Genomic DNA, 17,373 nt, shown 5'->3' on the forward strand with positions numbered 1-17,373 from the left:
TGAATTCATTTTGAATGGAGTTTTCATCCTCAAGCTAATACGTTACGGAGCTGATTGCAAAGAAAATCCATTTTATTTTTCTCAGTTTTACATGCATTTTGCCAGGGTCAGTGTTTAGTAACAACAACATTTTTGTCTCAGTGAACTGCTGACAAGAAAAACATAGTTAACAAGAACAATGCAAAATTGGAAATTATTCTTATGACACCAACAGCAGCTGACTTCCTGTTGTAATTTATGGCTGGAAGTAATTCATTATTGATAATCTGCTTCTGTAGTGTACGGTTGAAATAAAGTCCTGCAGATGCTAAATTTGTGTCTTTATTTTCTGTTTGTAGCTGTTCTCTGGCACTACAGATAACATATACAGATGACCCATATGACCTCTTAGACGAGGAGTCACATTTTTACATCGCTGTGCATGTTTCCTTCCTGTGTTACATGATATGTCTTACAATAAATGTCAGAACATATTAGTTGTACTATAGCCCCAACAATCAATGACAATGAAATGTAATATGTGTGGTGGACAGATGTACACTGTCATGGTTGTCATCCTTGCATGACCACTTGAGAAGAATCTCTTTCAAGTGACATTTTGAGTAAGATCAAGTTACTTTCATGGTGCTGGCCAGCATCATTAGCATTCAGCATGTGCACACCCTGGCACTAACTGCAAGTGCTCCACACACGACTGCTACGTGACTTCAAAAGATGAATACAAACTGCCTTTATGCAGCATAACAGTGAACATGTTTCCTTTCCTTTCTCTTGCTACAGTGTACAATACTATAACTGCAGATTGGACACTGAAACTCTGAACTTCTCACTGTAGATACTGTACTTTAAGTTAGGACAGTTAAACATTTAAATGCACATGAGGTTCAGGGGAATCTTAGCAAAGTTATGAGAACCTGTCATCGGCCTCTCTTGTCTCGAGTCTACAGTGACACTGGGCCAACATTTCTCTCAAACATGGCGTGTCAAAGTGACAGAAATCGACTTGGGGGGAGAGCTGAAAAAGTGATGTCGATAGTTTCTTTCTTGATGAGGTGGCAAGTGAAACTCATGAGGCTTCATTGACACAATCAAACTCATAAAGATTTCAAGTAGATTCTTTCTAGACTTTGAGCTCTTGGCAAAGGTTTTTGCTGCTTGTCACAAATTGGAACCATATTGATCCTACCATCCATCTATCTATCTATCTATCTATCTATCTATCTATCTATCTATCTATATATCTACATAAATCTCATATATAAGTAACTATAGTCTATTGTTTTTTTTATTCTAATTTAGTATTTGTATATTTGACATTACAGGTCATTTAGCAGTCACTGTTATCCAGAGCAACATACAGTGAACTGGAGCAACTCAGGGTTAAGTACCTTGCTCAGGGGTACAACGGTGGCAGCCCTGGTATTGAACTCACAACCACCTGGTGTTGTATTTGGAAGCCGTACCACTAGGCCTCTAGGCCATCACCACCCTATTTATGTTTATACAGTATGTTCTATGTGTGTAGTATGAAGGAGCTACAAACTTAATTTTAGTGTACAACCCTGTTTTGTAAAAACGATATAAATTAACCTTAAATACCTTGAAGATAGAAACTCACAGTGATCTGCTCAGGTGGATGACAGCACCTCCAGGTGGAGTCTTTTGAAATTACATAATCAAAGTAAAGTTATGTGGACTCATTTATATTTAACAAATCTCTGTTTTACACTTGAAATAGGTCAAGTTTACTCCGCAATTAAATAGAAAGCATTTATATCGAGGACTAAAATGCGAATTTCAATTAATTAAATAGTAAAACCATGATATATAATATATTGTCGAACCATTAACGCCACCATAGTTTACTGAGTTAGTTTAGATGTATTAATTTGTTCCCTTGTAGGAACCTTTGAGTTCACGTATCGTTTCTGCCGGCGGACTTTATTGGTACAATATTTTGCGCCGTTACTCTCCGTCACTTCCTCCCCACGTGAAACGCTCCGTACATGTGTGGAGCAGTATCCACATTAATTTACAGCAGGTTTCTTCACGTCTAACAGCCATTAGTTCACTTATTGTCCTCCTATGATTATCGACAGCAGCGCTATGGAGTCAGCAGAGGAGGAGTCGCTGCTCGGGCAGGAGTCAGAGGACGAAAACAGTGAATTATCAGACAATGAGGTGAGGGAACTGTTGACATGCGTACATTGGCTAACGTTAGCAAGCTAAAGCTAACAACCTAAAGCTAACAACCGTAAGAGTACCTTACTGTGCCGAATAGTTAATGATACACATTTGTAGATGACAGACACGTGTCCACAGTAACGTCATGTGAGAATATAATGACGGAGCCTTTAATGTTTATATAGTATATATTATCTCTGTATATTACACATTCCAGCACCCATCTATCCAGCCCCATCATTTGAATAACGGATATATTCTGCATATTGTTTTAATTAATAAGTGTCCTATGTTCTTGTTAATATTTCCATTTTCAATGTATGTTTCTGGACTTTTGCTGTACTTATATGTGAAGCCTCCTTGGCAAGAAACCTTAAGATTATGATACTATAACTTTTTTGGTTTTACATTTGTAGAAAGTGTGCTTGGTTTGCACAACACTATATGTAAAAGAAAAACAAACAAATCAATTAGATAAGTAATGCACCTAATGTTTGTTTTCTTTAGCTTCAAGAAGCCTTTGCGAAGGGGTTGTTGAAACCAGGGATGAACGTTTTGGTGGATGAACCCAAAAAGTTTGTCAACAATGTGGTGAGTGAAATCATAATAACAAACCTGAAATGTTGTGTTAGGTCCAGGTTTGGTGTATTTCTATGAGTGGTTAGTTAAGGCTTGCAGGAAAGAAAACATGTTTAATATAATTAAACAGATTTGAGTGATGCTCTTGTGTAAATGTAATGATAGAACTAATTATAAAACTATTGCAAAAACAATGTTAATTAACATACTTGGACGTTTGCTAATACATTGTATGTATGTTGTGATGCAGGAGGGTTTGAAACAGTGCCTTGCTGACCTCCGTAAAGACCTTCCCTGGGTGGAGAGGTTGGATATGACCAACCTGCCGGCTGAAGACGTTATTTTCAAAGTGGAAGGGAAACCTCCAAATGTGAATAACGCAGATGTCAATGCAGATGATGATTTCCAGAGAGAGATGTTCTTGTAAGTGACTATAACTTGGTGCAAAGTCTGAAACTATTGATTGGCGGTGTTGGGTGGCACTGTGACTGATATTAGATGACTGTTGATTCAGTATTTTAGTGACTCTTTTATGTATTGTATTTCATTTTTTAAATTCTATGTCTGATGTTGTCATCCAGTAATCAAAATAAATACGGCTACATATTTATTTTGTCTTAAAAGTGCAGTGTAATAAATGACACTGGCTGAAAAAATACCAACAAAAGTATGCTTTTGAGGATGTGGAGTTTTTGTACTTTGTAAGAAACATTTACTCCTGCCACAGAACAAATGTCACCCCCCCCCATGATAAATATCTGTGATTGTTGATTTATAGCTACCGTCAAGCTCAAGCTACAGTTCTAGATGCATTGCCTCTCCTGAACAAACATGGCATATCCACCAAGAGGCCTGACGATTACTTCGCAGAGATGGCCAAGTCCGATCAGCAAATGCAGAAGGTGAGCTGGTTCTTGAATGTTACCCCTGAATTACACAGGTGCCATTTTTGACAAATGTAGTTGAAGCAAAACAATACATTTTAGTTTTTGACGAATCAAAAGAGCATAGCTGCAAGGCATAGAGCTGTTTTCTCCACTAATTATTTATTGTAACTATTGTTCTGGGTGAGTGAGACACTGAGCCTTTAATTAATCTGTAATCAAGACATTTCATCACACGTATTGCTTCAGGGGCTCGGCATAGTTGCTTTTTCTTCCCATCAGATTTCATTCCTAATATTTGCACAAACAAAATGTTTTCTGTTCCTCTGTCCAGATCAGGAAAAAGCTGATGTCCAAGCAGGTGATGTTGGAGAAGTCAGAGAAGGCCAAGAAACTCCGCGATCAAAGGAAGTTTGGCAAAAAGGTTGGTCCCTGTTTTTAATGTTAATGTTGTTACTCTTATAAGTCTTGTTCTCCAGGTCCAATTTTTAAAATGTGGAATATTGTTGCCTATGTATGTGCACTGGTTGTCATTGGTGTGTAATGATGATAGAACATATTTAAAAACAGATGCTAGTCCAGCATCATAAAGTTCTTCATCAGAGGCTAATGGTGGCCAAATACCTTCTTTTGGTGTGAAAAATGACCTTGAATTTTGAATGTGTGTCAGGTCCAAGTCGAAGTGATTCAGAAGAGGCAGAAAGAGAAGAAAGCTATGATGACTGCTGTAAAGAAATACCAGAAAGGTGAGTTTGTTCACACATACAGATGTGATTATTACTGTCATTTATTGTGCACTGGATTAAAAAGGAACCTCTATAAATTGCTGTGAAACTGTGATGAATATTAACTTTTACGTAAGTATAAAAGTTATATTGAAGATTTCTGTTCATCCTCACTCCTAGGAATGACCGACAAACTGGATTTCTTGGATGGAGACCAGAAGAAGGCTAAAGAACCATCTCAGGTCCCCAACAAAGCGGGAAACAAGAAGGGGTAAGATGTAACATTTCAGCTGTGCACACTGCAAGGATAAAAATGAAGTGTGATATTTTGTAACTCTTGATGTTTGTGGTATTTTCACAAAAAGCTAAAAGTTTTACGGTTGTTTTCACAGCCCCAATGCCAAGAGAAAATACAAGGACCAGAGGTTTGGCTTCGGAGGCAAGAAAAGTGGAAAGAAGTGGAACACCAAGGAGAGTCACAATGATGTTTCCAGTTTCCGCGCCAAAGTGGCCAATGCAAAGGGAGGAAAGAAAGGCGCCAAGGGAGGAAAGCAAAATGTGAGTCACACACGCATAAACCTGTCTGATTTAATAAATGTGTCTAAGGAAATTATAAAGTTACTAGAAAAACAGTGTGCTCCATAATGTAGAGAAACTCAAATAAATTGTACTTTGTTTTTCAGAAACGCCCGGGCAAATCTGTGCGCAAGAAGATAAAGTCTCGCTCGTAAAATCTGACGGAGGCAGGTCAATAGGCTGGACTTGGACTTGTTTCTAGCCAGGATTTCCCTCACCTGCTCCTCAGTCTCTCCATATACACCAGGAGACATTAAGGAGAACGCAGGCTTCTCTTCTATAATTTAGTTACAACATGCCTTCTGTAAAATGTGTCTGGACTGATATGGAGGACCCTTCAAGCCATAGAGAGATAAAGAGGGAGAGAGACGTCCTGCCATATTGCTAAGGAAGCTGAAGGACATGATACGTGAACAAAAGGTCTCCTTTTGCTGAATGGTAAACCCAAGAGTGGACTACTGTTGTTTTCCAAAAAGAAAGAAAAAAAGTATTTTTCTTTTTTTTTAGTTGTTATAGACAAATTCATAATGTCTGGAATTAGTTAAGTCTCCATTTGCCTTGATAAGGTGGTTTTAAAGCCACTTTCTGTGATTACAGCTCAATGTGTTTACCAGCCTCCTCGCGTGTTCTTTCTGGAGTTTGGTGTATAGTTTTATTTTTTTCTAACTCAGCATCTTGAGTCATTGATTCTTCCCCATGTGACATGACATTTTATAATATTGAGTGGCTCTTAGTTTTGCCCTTTCCTATTCTTTAACATGATTAGTATGTGATGGGCAAGGGTGCTTTGTATAGACCTTTAAAAATGACACAAAAACACCGATTTTCTTAGCTTGCTAAGATGGTATTTCACAATGCAGCTTCTGATACCTGTATGTTTGTAAACAAATAAATCTGAACATGGGTTACTCATTGTTTTTACAGATTTACATTATTGCTGTCTTGTGTCTAATTTGAAGAACGCAGGGCAGATTCCTTGTGTCTGGTGATGTCCGTGCTGAATCTGAAGAAATTGTATCGCTTGTCAATGCGGGTTGATGGGATCTAGGAAAACATAATAGGCATAATTAGAATTTGAGTAAGATCTGGATATAAAGATTTAAATGACCGTTACAGACAACACGTGTTCATGGTTTCGATTGTTGAAATATATGTACCGGTACATAAATTCAGGTCCTCCAACTTTAGTGCAGGCTCTCTGCTCACAGCGCCTCCACGTCCTGCAGTTTGGTTATTCATTTTAAATTTCAAAGCAATGGTTTTCTCACCAGCGGAGTTGACACCCATCCTATCTCGTGACTCTCAGTCTGTGGCATCGCATACTTCTTGGTGGGTTCCTGGCGGGCCTTGTGGAAGGCCTTGATGAAGTCCGCTGAAAAAGGGAAAAAGTATATAATCAGTCACACTGATGCTCAGACATTCATAGTCATTAACCGCTTCATCCTGTTTGCCAAGCGTCTTCAGTAATGTGATCGTGATATTTATAGAGACGAGCGGAACGTTTTAGCTTGGCTTCAAGGGAATCAATGCACACTCACAGTTCTCTGCAATCACTTCTGTTGTTTTCCTAGACATGGGTTTGTCTGTCAGGAAATGTACTAAAATGTAGCAGATGCACACACAGTGTGAGAACAATACACAATGCAATATATACACAGTAATGTTACAACAGATGCATCAAAAAAGTGTCCAATGTTTTTTTTGTTTTTGTCTTTTTCCACTTTTTGCATGCAAGCTTCCAATTGTAGAGATATTTAAACCCTTTAGTTCACATATCCTCTCTTATCTGTGTATGTGTAGCGTGGAGTGGGCTAAAAACTGTATTTCATAGTGCATCAATCAACCTATCAATTTCATTTGCCACATGCAATCATATACAGGTACAATTGCAGTGAACAATTATCCATAAATTCCCTTCAATTTATTATTTGAACCTTGAAGTAGTACCTTTTACGAAGAAAGATAAAAGTACCTCAAAATGAAACACATGTATTGCATAGCTTTGTGAACAGTATCTATGGAATACTTCCCATAACGTCAGTCCCAATGGAGACGGTTGACTGGCCGTTTTTTTTTTCAATTTACCTGGCAAATTTTCTCAGAGCACCAAAAACTAAATTAAACATAGATTTAATTTTTGCTCAAGTTTTTGTGAGGGATAAAATCCTTATACTATTTATTGCGTCTTAATTAAAGTTGTAGAGAACAGACAGGAGGTAAAGGTGGACAAACTAGTTTAACTTACATTTCCTGTGTGGGTTGATGCTGAACTCCGTGTGGAGTTTCTGGTGTCTTTGCTCTTTCCGGATCGTCTCAACGTGAATTGCGTTTTGATGCACTAAATCCATTTTCACTTTTCCTGCCATGCTTTAAAATATATATAGATATATAGATATCCAAAACAATCAGCCCTGAAACAAAGAGCGGGCCGAACAAAGAGGTTTTGGATGACGTGAAGGAGTTTATTCCTGATTTCGTTACCTAGCAACTGTAAACACTGCCTCGTGCTGCAGTAACGTGACTCGACCACACGGTGGAGCAGCGCGCTCACGTTTGGTCATATTTGGATGAGGAGAGCGGTAATCCTTCATAGTTTCAGACAGATATATCAGCTGTGGTGGAAAGTAACTCAGTATTTCCATTTTCTGTAACTTGATATTTAAACTTCCCTAAAATTCATAGGAAAATACTTTTTTTTTTACTCCACTACATTCATTTGATAACTTTAGTTACTTGTCAGATTGAGATTATTAATACAAAATATAACCAACAAATAAATAATGTGACTTTATTAAAGCTACCCAACTGTATATAAAGTAATTAAAATGACCTTTAAAAGGCTGCAACATTGAAGCGATGCACACATCAATGCATCAATAATTGTATTCCGGTAATATAATATACATAACTCTGAAATGGACCATTCTGCATACTGAGTATATTTTTAATGCTAATACTTTTGTACTTTTTTACTTTGGTAACATTTTGACTGCAGGAAAATAAATAGTAAAAGTAGCAACACAGTGTGGAGATACTCTCTTAACAATTACAATTTTTGAATCCTTCTTCCAGCACAGTGTATCAGCTACATAATAAAGTAGAAACTAAAACAGTAGCAGAGACAAACATTTCACAAAAAAAATCTAAATATTTAATATAACCTAACATAACATAATACTAGATTTCTTTAAGATACACGAAGGCCACTATACAATGAATACTGAGGCTGAGAAGAACATTATTGAGGATGAATAATAGGAAATCTTAGGAAACAACACACAAAAAGATTACCATTTAATTAATTTGTGTATTTAAGAAGTTTTACATTTCTTGTCGTGGTTTAGGCTGAATACTTTTGCACTTAAAGGCTAATCTCTGCTCTCAAATAATGTTATTCTTGTATTCATAATATACGATATTCTGCAGGTGTTTTGTATTGGCTTTATTTTTCAGTTAAATTTTTAGTAAATCTAAAGCACTTGCTGCATTACTGCTGTAAAAAGTTATTTTTTAAAATATGTTCAGAAGTTAATACATATCATTACAAAAAGGTAAACTCACTGCCAGAAATATTAAAATATATTTTTTAATTGTTGCTATCGGACAAAATCTCAAATAAAATATGTATGTACCCCTTGTGTTGGCAAAATGATATATTCACCCGACCAGAAAAACTTTCATACTTATGTGTATTATCATTTTATTTTTGAATGGCAATAAAAATGTCATCTTTTTCTTTAACTCTTTACAGGAAATGCGTTCTGGTTTACAGAGAGAAAATACATTCAGATTTTAAACTAGAATTTCTGAACAATTGAACTAAAATTGTCCCAACTACGTGACTAAAACGTGGGCTTTCCTAGCTTCCAGTCTCTCAGCGCATTGCAGTCTTCCCACTGACTTCCAGAAAATGTATTTGTCACAAAAACGACTTCTAACGGCTTCTGTTTTGTGCCATGTTGAAAGTTGCCTGAAGCTAACAAACCCATCAAAATGTAGTGGAAGAGCGCTACATGAATGAGTATGTTTTTCCGGCAGAATGTAGCCTGAGTACAGTGTGAATTATTTTTTCTGCTTGCATATGTTCTCTGAGGGCAACAGATGACAGTTGAAGTATTTCTTCTCAGTACACTAACCAGGACTGTCTGCTGTAAGTCTGAATTCTGCACAAACACACACACACACTTTCACTGCATGTGTGAATGTGTGTCTGCCGTCCTAACCGCTGTGAGCATTTTCCACTCACAAGAAACAAACTTTTAACAAAGTATGGAGCTACCAGAGATGACCAGTGACCTTGTGACTGTGCAGTGTGTGTAAAACAGTGGAGTGACATTTCTTCACATTGTCTTGGAGCACACTTGACTTCCCCTGCTCTCTGCGGTGTCACGGATCACACATAAATAACAGTACTTTCACATCTTGTAAATAGTACTTATGGTTGGGTGGTTGCTTTGGGTGCGCTGATATACTTTTAAGGCTACAGTTACAATCCTGCGCTGCCTACTGACTTCTCACTACTTGTCTCATTTCATTTCCCCTTCATTTGTTTACCCCTCCTTCTCTTCCTCCAGCCTTTTATCCCTCACACTGTCCCATCTGCTCTTTGTTTTTACTCTCTCGTTCCTATCTTTGTGCGGTTGTGTGCACTTTAGTGTGTATGTGCTTCTTCTCACAGTAACAGGCAGCTTAATAAAGGTTGAGACTTTCAGCTCTTGGTTTCCGTCTCATAACCTAATTCAAGCTTTATTGGCCCTATGTGAAAGATATAATGGAAACAGGTAATAACTCAAACGCTGCAGGGGCCGGGGAGAGAGATTTCTGTGATTTCAGTGTGGGTGGGTGACAAGTCCCCTGTGGTGTTCGTGTATGTGTGCGAGGAAGAGTGAGCAATATGTATTACGGGAGGATGGGAGGGCTTGTGGTGTCGAGCTTTGTTCCTCGGCTCCTGTCACAGTGTCGGACCGAGTTATCATCAAGGCAGCTTTTGAGTTCCTCAGGCTGGGAGTAGTCAAAGGCCAGTTTGTGAGTTTGTGAAAAATCCAGAGTCACCCACATGCCAGGGAAGGTACTACACATGGTGTGTGAGTTGATCCAATGCGACAAGGTTTCCACTAACTATTTCCCAATCTCCCCCTCTGACATGTATACTTATCAAGGAGCCATTGTGCATCAAGTAATGTGTGTCAACAGCGAGGATCCAGTCTCCATCGTCCCCTGAGTGTTAGTTGGAAGGAAGCATTTTGTTTGGTTTTAATGTGGCTGAGGAGAATCCCAATGCCTGTCTAGTGTGAGGGGGAGTGTGGTGAAAGCATTATCCTGTAACATTTTGAAGGTGTGATTAAGTGGCATAACTCTTTCCTTGTTTTGCCACTTTACCAGCTCGCTTCATGAACAGGAATTTTAAATAGCTTTCAAAACTGTTGCCGGCAGCCTCTGAATGTTGATATTCATGTAATATGTTGTCAATTACACCTGTGTCAATCCTGCAATGACATGACAAAATGGCTGCTTTGAAAAGGTGCCTGTTGTCTGATTTGTTAATCTTGCTTGTTTTCTTGCATTTGAACAGGTATAATTGCCATCATAATAACAGGTGCAGTGTTGTGTATCTATTACATTTGACACATTGCATTGTGGGATTGTTAGCAGAAAGTAGTGTACATGCCATGAATATGGAAAGTTCTTTCTTTCCGGTGTGATTTGTTTCTCACATAGTAGAGCATTTCAAATCAGAATTTGGCCACTAAAATGGAGTACAGTAAATATAGTGCACTATATATAAATAAGGAGTGATATCAAAAACAGCCAATAACCAGAGACCAGAGACCAGAGAGACCTCAAAATTCAAAATCAATTTTCAAAGTAGAAAATCATCAATGCAACCATGTTGAGGCAATTTGAGAGTTTGTACCTCTCTTTGGGTGTTGCACACCTGCATGGAGTTTGGTAATTCTGTGACTTGCTATTAAACACTACTCGTGCTCTGAGGAAGGTATTTGAAACTTCAAAAACATCAGATTTGTCCTATGTTGTAAATAAAAGTACCCAAGATATGCCCAAGATAGAAAGGTGCTCTTTCTCCCCCTGTTACCACTGGCGACTTTATTTCTAATATCTGTCAAGGAAACATAAAGAAATTCAAATTCAAATTCAAATGAGAGTGCAGTGAGTAACAACTTTACGCCATCAAGATAAAAATCCATCCAAAGAGCAAAGGCAACCGTAATGAGGTAATGTTTGAGAAATACTCTTTGATCACACTATCAAAGCTATAATCCACACATATCACATTCACACACCTAAACGAGGAGAAAGATCTCTTTAGAAATATATAAAGAATGACACATGCAGTATGAGTGTGAGTGTCTTCACACATGCGCTCCCCTCTCAGATCCCCTGCTTTCTTTTAAGCTAACTCAGCCTCTGACCTTTCCTAACATACCTCGGTTTTAATTACCAAGTGCCCTCCATTGCCTGCTAATTAAAATCACTATGTTATGTATTATTCAACCATTTTCTCCACCATTGCTCGAACATAAAGCAAACGAGAGGTGCGTGCTTTCCCCCGTCACACTCCATCTAATCCACTCTACAATGTGTATGATGGCTAATGAAAGCAGCTGATTTTTTTTTTAAGAGGAGAAAATGTTTGCCGATGTTTTTAACCACAATAAAATCTCTCTGTAGTTGTTTTTTTTATTCTGCTAGCTGCTGACATTTGCTTGGAGTGTCTGTGACTGAGATCCAAAGTAAGCTGTCCCATTTTCAATCAAGCACCACTTAATAAAAATGTGAATTGATTTTCTGTTGCACAAATGTAGTCTAGAATTACATTTTAAAGAGCTGCTTTCATTGGAAATGCATTAGTATAACCAGTGATAAGCAAATGTATGTATAACCTTCAAAGTTAAGATAAGCTCAACAAATGTACTGTATATAGGGTAACGAAGGGTAAACTATGTCTTCTCCACACGTGTTAAATGTTTTCATTATATTTCATTTGAGTATGCAAAGCATTCTAATATACAAACATGTGAGTACATTTGAGTTTAATTTGGTATCTAAAATGTAACTCAATTAATATTGAATATTGATCAGTCGGCACGTTGACAACACCTTTGTTTTCATTCCTACTCTCTCACCTCATTTCCTATTATCTCTCTACTGCTGACTTTATGATAAAGACATAACATTTAATGTAAGCAAAAAGGGCTTAATATTTTATAGAAAAGCACAACTTATTGAGTAAACATCAATACACGTTTTGAGATCTAATCAATCCGCCCCGATGGCAGTGATGGAAATATCCACAGAAATAGAAAATGAGGAATATACTGTAGGGGTAGTCATACATTTAAAAAAGGCTTTTGACACTATTAATCAAAGATTATTAATAAGGGAACTATAAAGATATGGTAATAGAGGGGTAGCCTACTCATGGATTACTAACTATTGCGATAATAGACATCAATAAAAGAAACAATAATAAATGTGATTTTCCTCGTTTGTTTTGTTTGCAGATGATACAAATTTATTTACGAAATGCTTTTTTTGTCAAAACCTAAACACGTACACAAAAGACCTGCACTTTTTATGCCCACAAGCACCTCCATACAACTTGCGTATGGTGCCCGTGAACATAACCCAGGTAGGAACAAACTAGTATACAAACGTTATTTTAAATACTTGGTTGAGGTTAAAGAAAGATATATGTCATGATATAAAAACCTATACTGTGGTCTCTGGTGTCAAAGTGACATTTTGCATACCCAATAAGAACTCCTCTGTGGACGGGCTTTTATCATGACATAATATCATGTGAACTTTTATTTAATGAAAACCTAGATGTTATAAAATTTAGATTCAAAGCTTACGCTTGAATTTGTTTGAGCGCACACTATGCTGTACTGTGAGCTCGACGACCGTGAGAAAGTGGTTTTGTGGTTTGGCTCTGGACCCCCGTGTCTGCTCTGTCTGTGGCTGCCAGTCAACCAGAACACTAATCTATCAGCAGATACAATCCCACCCATCTCAGCTCTTTGTCTCCTCACGTACTGTGATAATAATTTATCTCAGCGTTTTATCAGAATTGTTTTTGGACCCCAGTACAGGGACTAGGGGTGTTTACTTATCTGATTATGGAGTTTTATCCTCCTTTTTTTTAAACAACTCATGTTTGGAGAAGCAGTTCACCGTTATGCGGAGGCACACACAAACACACACATAAACACACACCTCTGCTCTGGGACCTTTCTATCTATTCACCTTACGCTGCAAAGCAACAAGTGATAGCAGCACCCCACGTACTGGTACATGACATGTACCAACACACATACACACTGGTGCGTTCCAGTTTGTTTTGATAGTGTTGTAGGTGTCTGGGTCTCCCTGGAGACATCATGGCCGTGGGAAACCTGTCTTCCCATCAGATGGTAGCTCTGTGTCACCATTGCTCTTGTCTGTAATCTCCTGTTTTGTCTCACTGAAGGAGACTTTCTCGGGTAGGACAGAGCACAGCAGAGATTACTGCAGTATAGATTAGGATAGACCTCACTGCAGATGGCTATACCACAATGTTCTTCAGAAATAGTATTGTACATGAAATGAAAATGATGGGGAAAAAATGTTTTTCTTTTTAAATGTTAAGCTGTTGTTAGGTTGTTGCTCAGTGGAGGAGCTGAACACTCTATTCTTGAAACATGTTATTGCTGTGAGGCTTTGTATTCACAGGAAGCAAAAGGAAATGCTGTTGCAGTTCCCAATGGAAAATACAAAAAACATGTTTTTAGAATCAAATACAAAGTGAAAGCAGTGAAAGCTGAAGTATTGGTGGTCTTTTCTTAAACCTTTTCAGCAGGAGCACAGGTGCTATTATATTTGTGCCTCAATCTTGAGTGCACAATATGAAAATGGTTTATTTGCAAGCACATTAATTATATTTTGCTGGCCTGCTAGCATGAGCAAGTGATTTGCTAATCGTTAGCTGGGTGTCACAATGTCAATGTGCCAATCGGAGAATTGGATTGTCTCCAATTCAATCACTAGTAGGATTATTAATTACAAGTGCACCGGAAGAAGTGGTGAGTAGACACATCACAGCTCCACATAAATTGTTTATAAAGTTTGTGTTATATACCTAGTTTTATGATTTGTTTTAGTAGGCCTACCTAGCTATTTAGCTACTATGCTAACTTTACAACTGGGTGCAACAGAGCCAAGGATATTTTGAGCATGCGTGTGCAAGTATAACGCCGTAACCAAGCAACACAGATTTGAAAGCTCAGGTGTGTCCAGCAACACTTTTAATGGTCTCATAATCAGAAATGTCCTCATATTTGCCTCCTGACCGCAGCTTGTCTTCATTAGCAGCAATGGCCTGGAGTGAGTGTGTCCACTTGATGGGTTTTCTCTGCCTTGCCTGCTAGCATGAGAAAGTGATTAGCTCATCGTTAGCTGGGTAAGTGGAGGCAGGACAGGACTCCCCTGGGTTTGCGTGTGAGAGTGGCAGTGAGCATGGCTGTACGATATGAAACATTAACGTTTCTTAATGTGAGAGATTGTTAGCGCACCCTGATTCACACCCCATCGATTTGCTGAAGAAATTGTGATTTCACTCTCCGCCCTGATGCCCAATGTCACTCATAACTCGCCTCAGTTATGTGTGTGTTTGGCCTTCTGGGGAAGATAAGAGAACCAAGAGTTCATAACAAATGCAGGGTTGCATACATGTACATGCAGAGTACTATCTATAAACAGGGCCATGATCAAGTTAAAAGGAACACCTGAGTGTTCTTCACAAACGATTATTCAACATCAGAAAACAAGATGAATACAATTCAGCAATATCCATAAAGGCTGCATTATGTTTTATTGTATTTCCTAGTAACATGTTTAAAATAACTATCTGATTTGGTACTAATCATGAGGGAAAAACAATGTTTGGAGAGTTCTTTTAGTTGTGTTGATTTCTAGAAGTTTCCCCGAGCCATCACGACGCACTCAACTGCCATCCTTAATTCCCTCATCATAGTGTTACCTGGTTTACAATATTCTTATTGTTATTGGTCTATATAAATAAAGACCCTTTTTCAATACCACTTTGCCAAATTGTCTACATTGCCAAGCAGGTGTAGCGTTCAGTTAGTAATCAGCTTTCTGCCTCACTACCTTTTTCTACCATCTGTGTGATTACATCCTTTTTTCTGCCTCCGCATCCTTTTGATTTGTGTTCCTTTCTGCTGTTACTTTTAAAGTACATAAACTGCCTTTCACCATATTAACTATGTCAGTGTCTGTCTGCATGTTGGTCCAGTTACCTGTTGCCAGCTTTAAAACATCCTTTTTCTCACACTCCCGCAGGTTTCTTAAAGAAGAATTAACGTGGACCTCAAAGTAAAATCCACCTCACTTTATTTACACCTGTACCTATTTTTTCTTTTACATTCACACAATGTTGTTTTGTATAAGATTACAAGGGAGAAGACAGTAAATGAGAACAGTCATACAGTCTGATAACATGAAACATGAACGAGTTAGCAGAAATATCCAACCTTTAAATCTGTTTGGGAGAATTCTATCCAAATGAATTCATATGATGAGAAACTACTTGTATTAGGAAATTGAAAAAACGATTTCAAGGTTTTATAACATTCTCACAGGTTGTCCTTGCAGCGCAGATGTCTGACATCTTACTGAAGCCTTATCGCAACATGAAGCAATCCGTTCATTTTTACGATTTCACATTATTTCTTAATGCACTGATTTTCATTGCCACTGTGAAATAACAGGATACATCACATTGAGACTTTAATGGCAAGAGAGCTTCATCTTTTCAAAACATCTTGTGAGACCATCATTTGAAAAACATCAATAAATGTAGCCTGAGAAAGCAATGAATCCCTGCCCATACATGTGCTCATACAATCATTAAACTAAAATGGAGTCTCTGCGACTTCACAGTTGGCGGTTGTATTGCTGAGGGCCCAAAAAAGTGTTGAGTGTGAGCTCTTTGAGATCTACGGGACATACACCCCTCTCACACCTTGCATTAAAATGCATCACAAATCCAGATTGTATGATATGATTTAACCTGATAACATTTACACATTTTACACCTGCATTATACAAGTTTGTATTTATTGTTTTGCTTTTTTTAAATATTGAATTTAATTGTTTAACTGATAGCTTTAATCGGTCACACTTCTTATTGTAGGTTCCTCTATGATGAACCCAGATGGAGTTGTGAACAGACACTGGGGAAAATGCATGGAACAGATTAGTATTAACATACTACTACGGGATATTATTATTATTAGTCATTTTCCCTGAAACCCTTCTTACGACCGACTTCACACTTGGCGGGTATATTGCTGAGAACCCCTGAACAGGCACGTTCTGAACGGCAGTGCTCTAGTCTCCATAATGACCAATACTTAAGTGTCTTGCCGTTCAATAAGACCTTTGGTATTGACAGCAATAGACAATGTTGGCAGTGCAAGAAATACAGGAAGTACAATGAGGATGATTTTGGGTTTGACAGTAAAATCCCCATTAATGGACGTCAAAGTGTTGCCAAATATTGGATCTACACTACAAATGGGCTGACACGCTCTATTCATGCAGAATTTAAATAGTATATCAATTTGGGAATGAAAAACATTGCTCCTCAACACCTCGACCGCAGTTGTTGTGTAAGGGGAAAGTGTTATTTCGATATTTTCATGTCCATTGCTGGATTTGATTAAAAGGGTGCCTAGAAATAATTATCACCTGAATTAGAACTGGAGCCGGTAGCTCTTTTTAAATTCAAACTTAGCCTTGTTATAATGCAAGTAGGCCTACCACTTAAGCGAAGATTTATGCATCACACAATTAAAAAGGGTTGCACCACATCAGTTTCTTCTGTAGAGATTAGTTATTACTAAAAATACACAAAGTAACTGCTAGCTGTAACTGCTGCGTAGTTAACTAAAGTAACTGACAAAACTTTAGCTTTAGCTGAATTAAAGTTATATTACCCATGCAGATTGCAGAGTAAAATAACTAATATGGTCGATGCATCTGACATGACGGGATGAAATGTTGTTTTAAAATGACATGGACAGGAAGATTTCTAATTATATTTTACAAAAATATCATATACCTCAAATTACAAAACATTGTGTGAATAATGTTAAAATGACCAAATAACATCATCTAGGTTTGCTTAATCATTAAACATACCGGTTAAAAACAGCATGAATAGACTTCCAACTCTGAAACAATCATATTGTACTTTTACAAAGTATCAGATGTGAAAATTATTGTTTGTTTGCCCTTCTAAAACTGTCATTTGTTAAAGTTATGTAGCAGCCTTTGGTGCTAAAGTAACGTCCTGTTTAAATAGTTGATTGATTTTGATTGGACACATCACAGATGTTTCT

General features: G+C 37.8%; 2 protein-coding genes across 2 annotated transcripts; one reads left to right on the forward strand and one right to left on the reverse strand.

The window, feature by feature from the left end:
* The first annotated feature begins 1,933 nt into the window (after positions 1–1,933).
* Positions 1,934–5,877, forward strand: ebna1bp2 (EBNA1 binding protein 2). Its single transcript, XM_029428888.1, has 9 exons — positions 1,934–2,181; positions 2,692–2,775; positions 3,014–3,186; positions 3,542–3,665; positions 3,982–4,071; positions 4,318–4,393; positions 4,553–4,643; positions 4,765–4,930; positions 5,056–5,877. Exons 1-9 carry the CDS (start codon positions 2,086–2,088, stop codon positions 5,101–5,103), a joined length of 948 nt encoding a protein of 315 aa, XP_029284748.1. The 5' UTR covers positions 1,934–2,085; the 3' UTR covers positions 5,104–5,877.
* On the reverse strand, positions 5,857–7,314 carry cfap144 (cilia and flagella associated protein 144). The gene is made up of 4 exons (XM_029428889.1): positions 7,194–7,314; positions 6,487–6,546; positions 6,217–6,320; positions 5,857–5,992 (listed from the first exon to the last, which is right to left on the reverse strand). Exons 1-4 carry the CDS (start codon positions 7,312–7,314, stop codon positions 5,897–5,899), a joined length of 381 nt encoding a protein of 126 aa, XP_029284749.1. The 3' UTR covers positions 5,857–5,896.
* Between the last annotated feature and the right edge of the window lie 10,059 nt (positions 7,315–17,373).

This window comes from Cottoperca gobio, chromosome 4, assembly GCF_900634415.1.
Source record: "Cottoperca gobio chromosome 4, fCotGob3.1, whole genome shotgun sequence".
Classification (NCBI taxonomy): Eukaryota; Metazoa; Chordata; class Actinopteri; order Perciformes; family Bovichtidae; genus Cottoperca; species Cottoperca gobio.